Consider the following 8,749-nt stretch of genomic DNA (forward strand, 5'->3'; position numbering starts at 1 on the left):
CACTCTTATCTGTCATCGAAACTGTAAAAACTATACGTAAAAAGAAGCCATAAATTTCGACCGCAAAACGAAGTCTATGCCAGCATTCTTCAATGAAAATATCCCTTCTAAATTTGCCAAAGATCTTCAGCCACAAGAGGACTATCACACAACTGAGCACGGGCCTTGTGAATTATTGATGAGATTATTAATGCTAATGAAAATTTGAGAGTTACTTGCCCAAAGGGTAAGCTGGAATTCAAATATTCTCCGAGCCCTGACCTGGAGGTTGATTCTCTCCTTTCAGCCTTTCTGTGAATTTCAATGAATTATTTCCACTCTTCTTCCATTTCCAGCAGCATATATGCGATTCACAGTCTTCATCTTCGAAAAAATAATTGTGGGGCAAGGCATCCCTCCTGTCTGCAAACTAAGAAAACGTGAGGCGCTTTAAGTTTGATTTGACTCTTGTAAGGAGTACATTATAAGTGTAGAAATGCTTGCGCGTACGCTCATCTGATGAACTTTGAATGTGATTGGTTGATTTAAACTAAAAGAGTTGAACTCTCCAATAACAACTTGGCAAAGGATTTAGTGGAAAATAGGAGTTTTTTAAACCAATCACAATCGAGGATATTGTAATTTTTATGATTACCACTTGGGACACATTTAGCCATGTGAGGCCAAACCAATAATCAAAGACGCCAATGGCCGAAACTCGTAGATGCAAATGTATTTTAACAGTGGGTAGCTTGTAGCGAACTTTTAGATTGTCAGAAGATGGCTAGTAGCATGCAAGTTCCATATCGCAAAGCTAAGGCTTTAGTGACCAGCTTTTGTTGCATACTTTACAAAAAAGGCATCTTTGAGGAAATGTTACATATTTAATTTGCCAAGTTCAGTAACTTTTCTGTTATTCCGAGGAACACATATATGACAGTATGTGCCTCCTCCATTTCTGAGAAAACCAATTCATTTTGTCAGCGGTTTTTAGGTGAAAGGCAAAACATGGTTTGTGCATTAAGTTCGGCATATAAAAGGTTCGACGTCTGAATCAAAGCTGATCCGCGGCCGCGCTAAAGCCGAAATTCCCGGCTACGCAATGCTGAGCCGTTCTTAATTGATTCAGACGCCGAACTTTTCACGTTCTTAATTCAATGTATTAAGTTCGGCTCATGAAAATTTCGGCGTCTGAATCGGGCCTAACAAGAGTTTATTTCCGAGGCAGATAACAATGTTTTTTGCTCAAAATAAACAACTTGGTTTGCAGACGCCGCAGCACAGCGGTGCGTGACAGAAACTTATTCTTCAATTTCCTATCGAAATGTCTCATAAAATCAAGTCCTATTGGTGTCGAAGACGTGCAACAAAAGCAATCAAATTAATTGAATTCACTAGGACGAATGGAAGTATTTAAAATCTTTGTTTAGCCTTTGAAGTGTTAAGGAATAACAAGTGAATAGCGTTGTCATTTCGACAACGTTGCTCAGTGACCTGTCAAAATTTCCGCGTATTCAGTTGCACGGCGTGACTGAGTTTTCCTTGCATTATCCAAAAAATTGCAGCAGTGTTTATTTGACACTACGGTATCGCAACGTTTTGGGTGAATTTCAATAGGAATACAGGTTCCTCGTGTTGTTCTCGCCAAACAACTGAAAACAAAATTACAAGAATGGCACGAATACTGAATCTCTTTTTTCTGATGCATACTGTCTTCATCCAGCACGACTGAACAAGTAATCAGAATAAAGAGTTTCACTTACGTAAACAAATAAGGTCTTTCTCGTTGGTCGGAATGCAGAGGTAAATACCCACAAGTCAAAATTTGTGTGTGCACCAAACTGTTTCACTGAAATGTCGGATGATTTCCACTCCCCTGGTATGGTGTTCTCAATTGACAGTTGAGAACGAAGCTCAGCAAAAATATCTGAATTTAAGAAGAAGAAAAAATTCTGTACTTGTTACTTGTAATGCTCCTGTTTTATTCAAACCAACTCTTTTATCTCGCGAAAAAGCCTCTAGCAAAGAATTTTTTCCTTTATTTGTTGCAATACTGACATCCCGATTTTGGATATGACCCGAGACAGGTTGTTGTAGAAGTTCTGCACCATCAATTGCTTGAACCTTTGATGAAAATTTCTCTCATCGTCAGGTTTACAGAGTCATTACAAGAAGCTGGGATTGTAGGTAAACCTAAGAAAAACAGAGTTGTCTCGATTCATGAATTTATTTGTACCTTCATTTAGCTGATTCCTTGATATGATGTGGTCATTGTTGTTTTTAATAAGGCTACTCTCTATCAACACATATGGATAAGGATGTAACTTACAAAAGGATATTGTTGGCTGACGTATCATTCTCTCTCTCGAAGCCAGAAACCTTTCATTTGCGGTGTGCAGATGACGTGGGATGTTCTTGCTTCCCACTGCCAGATGGAAAGCAAGTGTATAATCCAGACCTTTTACCACCTCAGGTAGAGTAGAATCAAAGTGGCTGTCTCTAAGGATCAAAACATAACTCTTTTGTTTCACGCCTTCTCTGATTTGTCCAATTTTCACCATTGCACCATACAATAAAGTTCGAGAATAAAGTTTGGAAGTGTTATCCTCTGAAGAGGTCCTTGATAGCTCAATCGATGATGTCTCCACATCCGCGAAGTAGTCAGTGTCAGAGTTATTTTCACTGCTGTCATCACAGCTTTTTTCTTCTGAGAGACCTGTTAGTAGGAGAGCCAAGTGAGGGGATTTAAGAATTCCATAATTTGTTGATGAGTGTGAGAAAAGAACTACGGTTTTTAAACATTTAATGACATGATATTATTTTACTGATTATTAAAGGGAACCTTTGCCTTTATAGCAAATTAGTGCAAATGTGTTTGAGATATTGTCTTATGCAATAAAATCCTTGTTCTGTAAAGACAAAACCGTTTAAGCAATTGAAAATAATTATTTGGGTATCACCTATCTTTCCTTTGTGCTGCCAGTTGGGTTTTAACGATGCAATGTGATTGCATCTATTGTCTGGTAACCTTTTGGAGATCAACAATCTTTTGTTTGAGACAATAGATACAACCATTACTCATCAGGTGTCCCACACATCATTTCAAGAAGATAATAGGTGTTTTCCCTTAAACATAGCAAAAAATTGCTTTATTCTTAGCAAAGTAGAACGGAACCCGTGATTTTCTCTGATTAATTTCTTCAGACTCAAGACGCCCTAAAAATACACTCTACATTGCATATTAATGAAACCAAGCACAAGACAAGGCATCTCAAAGGTTAACATGTAAGCAATGAATTGATTGTTTCATAAAAATATCAAAACACAGTTTTCGAAGTGTGCAATATTCAACAACACACCCACCTGCATGTCTGTGTACAACTAAATTTTCAGCTCCATTTTTCACTGTTATATTTTTTAATAGAAAAACGCAATGGCTCCCTTAGTCAAGTGGCCAACGACATAACTTGCAACTACAGTAGAGCAGCTGTATCTTTGATTATCTTTTCGTAAACTACAGAATTAACCCTGATTAGCAAACGCAGCAGAAGCACAAAGTAGGATTCCAAGATGTGACTGAAAGTACAGTCCAATAACTATTACAAGCATCATAAAAAACTTATTAATGGAGCACTGTGATTTCAACAAATACTTACACCATTGTGTTTGAGCTGCAGTAACAGCTGCCTCAAGTTCTGACCAGTCAATCACATGGGCCTCCTTTAGACTACACTCTGGCTCCTTAGAGAATCTGCAAACAAAAAAACATATGATTGATGAACTTTTAATGACCCCTAACCAATTGAAAATACATTAACTTTTATGACACAATAACAGCATGATGATGTTAATATGACTTGAGGAACAAAACCATTCGAAACAAGAGCAGGTATTTAACTATCCGCACTAGGTAACAATGGAAAGTAAATACAGTATCTTTTTAAAATTAATTTAAAGTTGTTTTTTGAAACCAAGTCCATTTATCAATGGCTCTTGGCTGAGGCATAAATTCAGAGTTACTGCTCGGTTGATATTCAATGGAAATTATTTCTCTAATAAAAATCATTTTTCATTTCCAAAAAAGGGCAAACCTTCAGGTGCCTATCACAAGGAATGAGGATAATTAGCCACTTATGATATGAATAAAATGATATATGAAATGCACCATACATTGAACTGCAGATATGATTTTCAAGACAGTATTTAGTGAAGCTATGATCCTCGCAGTTATGAACGCAATTTTAGCAATTGCGCAGAGAAGCCTGAAAAATTCAGGACTTCAACAGGGTTTGAACATGTGACCTCGCGAAGCCGGTACAACGTTCTAACCAACCGAGCTATAAAGCCACTGATGTTAGGAGCTGGTCATTTGGGGGTTCAAATGTTCTCGTGATGAATTAATCAACCAATGAAATGAGCTATGAAATGAATCGTACATTGAACTGTGGATATGAAATAAAGTGAAGCTATGATCCTCACAGTTATGAACACAATTTTAGTAATTATGTAGAGAAGCCTGAAGAATTCAGGACTTCAACGGGGTTTGCACCTGTGACCTTGAGATGTCGGTGCAACGCTCAAACCAACAGAGCTATGAAGCCACCGATGTTGGGAGATGGTCATTTGCTAAAATTGCGCTCATAACTGAAAGGATCATAGCCTCACATCACACTAATACCTTGTGGTGAAATCTTGCAAGTAGTTTGCTAAATCATCATGGCCATTGGCTCTGGCAACATCTTCAGGTAACGGAGTTCTATCCTTGTAGGAATTAAAGACAATTTGTCCAGAAGTGCTGAAGATAATCTCAAACAACGGTTTTTAACCTGCCTGTGAAGCTGCATAAACCAGTAACTGGAGAAATTGAACTGAGTGTTGCTGTTTTGTTTGATTTGAAAAATCTGAAACAAGAATTAACAGAACAAAAAGTATGTAATGTGTATTGTTAATTATGGCCAATCATATCAATTTTATCTCATGATATTTCACACTCCATTTGGATTTGGTTGACAGTTCCCGTTTTGGAAATTAAAACAGAGCAGCTTCGCTTACATGAAGTTCAGTGAAAACATGGGTGCTTTATTTTTAGTCCAAGTGAATCATGGTGTCAGAATAATCTGAGAGAAGTAATCTAACCTCCACTGTCTGTAAAGATAGTTCAGTGTTCACTCTATAGCCCTCCTATTGTTGTCTAAAGAACTCCCAGTAATTAGAGAAGTCTCCTTTTCAAACCACTGAGTGTGGTACAGGATAATTGGTTGGCATAAACTGCTGGACATGTGCTTGAGCTTGTTCATCCTTCCATAGGGGTAGCAAAGGCATGTCCTTGTCAAGAATTTTCGAAATAGGTCGTCATTCTTGTCTTTGATTCATAGCAGGAGCTACTTTACATCAATACTAGGTTTGCAACTGATAAAGAAGTTAAGGGCTGTTTAAAACTGATCATGGGCAAAGAATATCTTCAAATTATGAGAAATTTGGATGCAACAGAAGTGTATATTTTCAAGCCCCAGTGAAATGTGGTTTACGAGATGCATCTGTTCAATACATGCAGTAATATCAAGATGATAAAGTTGATGCTTATGTTAACTGTTTGCATAAACTGGCCTCCTCATGCAATTTTGGCCTGTTGACTGATGAATTAAATCGCAAGCACCAGGTGATAGGAGTAAACATAACGATTTGAAAGGGTGCCTGCTCAGACAATGGGATCTTACATGTATTTCAAAGAAAGCCATCAAAATAAGTACATCTGTCAGAATTACGAAACAACAGTTACTATCCCTGGCAAATGAAGAGACGACATCTGGAACATACTGAAGTTATCAACCCTTTCCTACAGAAAGGCTGATTACCTAACACTACAGAACACACCAACTATGGAGATGAAAGGGGCAAACTGGAAAACGTGAGTCAAGAAATAAGCTACAAGTCAGAATTACAAGAGGGCAAATCCTGCGGAAAATTAATGCATTGCAGAAGACAAAAATGTCCAGCTTCTGGAAAAGTATCCCTTAAGTGCAACAAAAAGATCATTTTGCATCTCTTTGTCAAGAAAAGCGTTCAAGTGATGTAAAGATGGTGAAAGATGAGACCAACTATAATCTCTGCATACTTTGCATGTTAACCCAAGAAGGCAAAGGAAACAAAGCTCTAACAAAATTGACCTTTTGTGTAGAGGACAATGATCTAGACAAACAGAAGACAGCAATGGTGCACCTGCTTAATGCAAGAGCCCCCTGTAATGTCGTCGGCTACTTAGACCTCAGCATACTTTAACAGAATGGGGCTCTGACACACTGAATCAAACTTAAGTGAAGTTTTAATTAATATGTGATGTTTCTGGCATCATGAGAGCAGTGGGAGAAATGTATTTGACAGCAGGATACCAAGACAACTATCAGAGTCTATAGTTTGAAGAAGTAAACATCCCAAACAAAACTTCACTCTCAGCACACACTGTGCAGCAGAGATCATGTTTTGTTCCCACTGCTCTCCAACAGGAAGTAAGAAAAAAGTTGTCAGAACTAGAATTCTTGCTTTGCACGTGACGTCACAAAAAGATAAAATACAAAACTAAAGAGCCTTTTGAGTTTTTATCTTGATCAGCTACAAGAGGTTTTAAAAATATGTCTGTTTGCATGTTTTCAGCTCGGTACTGTGCTTCGTTTTGAAAATAGGGCAGTTTGAATTTCACAGTTTTCCACAGTGCGTGACATGTTGACGGCTTTCGAAAAACATGCCAGTTGCATAAAAACATCCATTCGCCTCGTGTTTTTGTGACCTAAACAGCCAATACACTAGGAGACGTGTCTATACGAATGTTTGCTAGCTCATTATACAGCAGAAAGTGTTAAAGACAGCCAAACAAAATTCCAGATGTTTCTGCAGGTTTCCGGCCGCCATGTTGTTGTACTTCAGCGGTACACCAACATAGCGCCTCCATACTAAACTCTACAAATTTGAGTAATATATTTTGCTGAATAACTCAAGTACGGAATATCGCACAGGCCTGAGACTTGGACCCGTTGTTTATTTATTCCTCTTCTATAACATTTCCATTTCTTGACTCAATTTCTTTAATGGTAAGCGATTTATGTTTTCACTTGCGTGACGTGAAACCCAAGAATAGAGATGCATCACCAAGAAAGTTACAGGGAATTAATGAATGGATAAGCAGTATGGTCGTGACAGCCAAACCTGGCAAATTAAGAATCTGCTTGGGTCCAAGAGATTTGACCAAGGTGTTGAAAACAATGTAGAATACGTGACACGCCCCAGGAAACGAGACTTGAAAGAAGATACTTAAGATCTGTTTTGTTTGTATAGTTTTTGTTGATTAACACGTTGACCTTTTATTGAATGAACATTAGACTTTGGTCAGTCCCTTTCGAAGTTTCGACACGAGTAAGTTTTCGATACGATTGCGATTGTTGTATAAATATAGGACGAATTGAATTAAAGAAACCAATCGATACGATAGCTTTGTGTAAGTTTACGGCACAAGGCTTTAAAGAGACCCAAGACGTCAACACCATAAGTGATTCTACCCCAGCAAGCCAAAGCAAAGGTGTTCTCCACTCTTGATGTCAAGATAGGTTTTACCAGATTGGTCTTAAGGAACAAAGTAGACTGAAACCACCTTTTGAATACCACTTGAAAGATATAGGTACCAAAAAAATAAGAAGTGAGAAGTTACATGTAGATCTTCAAAGACACTGTGGTTATGGTGGATAACATTCTCGTTATGGAATGATGACAACGATAAAGAAGCAGGGAAAACCTATGACAGTAACCTGAGGTAACTCCTTTAATAGCTAACGAGCACTAGAGGTACACCTAAAGTTGAAGAAGTCTAAGACTAAGTAGTGCCCTTCATGGGTCATGTCGTCATTACTGAAGGGTTAAAACTAAATACTGAAAAAGAACGAGAGAAGTAATCCTCGCACTTTGGGAAAGTTCATTTAATATGACAAGGAAGGGGGGGGGGGGGGGGGGTGAAGATATTGAGGGGGGGCTAAGAAATTTTTAGACACCCGAAGGGGGGGGGGGGGGGGCTCTGAAAAAGTTGTTAAGTAGGGAGGGGGGGCTCCGAAAATTTGTATACTTCAAAACCAACACTTGACATCATCATACAGATCGGATGGGTTTCAACTCAACAATTTAATGACCTGTGCAACTCAGCTATATCACGTGATTTACAGATATATCAGGTGCAGAAAGGCAGAGTGGGCTGGGCCAATGTTTTCACGAATTCCTGCACCTTACCCAGATCCTGACAATGCAGGTCACTACCTTCCTCTTTCCAAGACACCAAGAACAATCAATGGGAAGGCTAGAGCCATAGATGATCTTGCCCATCTCATAAAGCAACTGTGAGAAATTGAGAACATTTTCTGAAGAATTTTGTGTTGAAGAGAAGCATGTTGTTAGCTATGTTAAGCATTTGGGACAACTAGCAACAGTTGCTAGTATCAGAGAAAGAGAGAGAAGATTGAATCGAACCACTGAAGAGGGCAAGCAGTACCAGGACTATAACTGGTCTGATTTAATTGAATCTGGAAAGCTGAGCAAACTGAAAGTAAAAGAGCTGGACAAGTACCTCAAGGAACACCAACTTCGATCTGCTGGCAAGAGACCAGACAAATTGAAAAGGATCACCACAGATTTCTATCTCAGAAATCACAAGGAGGCCACCTAAGAAGACAAGCCAGCTGACCCTGGGAGTGATTCTGTTTGGGAATCTGACTCACATGACTACGATGTCTTA

At 38.6% G+C, this 8,749-nt stretch overlaps 1 protein-coding gene across 1 annotated transcript in view; it reads right to left on the bottom strand.

The window, feature by feature from the left end:
• Positions 1-238: 238 nt before the first annotated feature.
• Positions 239-8,749, bottom strand: part of LOC138021230 (uncharacterized) — a 93,369-nt gene continuing 84,858 nt past the window's right edge. Inside the window, exons 8-13 of the mRNA XM_068868090.1 lie at positions 8,243-8,352; positions 4,658-4,774; positions 3,636-3,730; positions 2,309-2,695; positions 1,743-1,906; positions 239-409 (exon numbers count right to left, since the gene is read on the bottom strand). Coding sequence (XP_068724191.1) covers positions 239-409; positions 1,743-1,906; positions 2,309-2,695; positions 3,636-3,730; positions 4,658-4,774; positions 8,243-8,352 — 1,044 coding nt within the window. The remainder of the gene's footprint in view (positions 410-1,742; positions 1,907-2,308; positions 2,696-3,635; positions 3,731-4,657; positions 4,775-8,242; positions 8,353-8,749) is intronic.

This window comes from Montipora capricornis, chromosome 10 (assembly GCF_036669925.1).
Source record: "Montipora capricornis isolate CH-2021 chromosome 10, ASM3666992v2, whole genome shotgun sequence".
Taxonomy (NCBI): Eukaryota; Metazoa; Cnidaria; class Anthozoa; order Scleractinia; family Acroporidae; genus Montipora; species Montipora capricornis.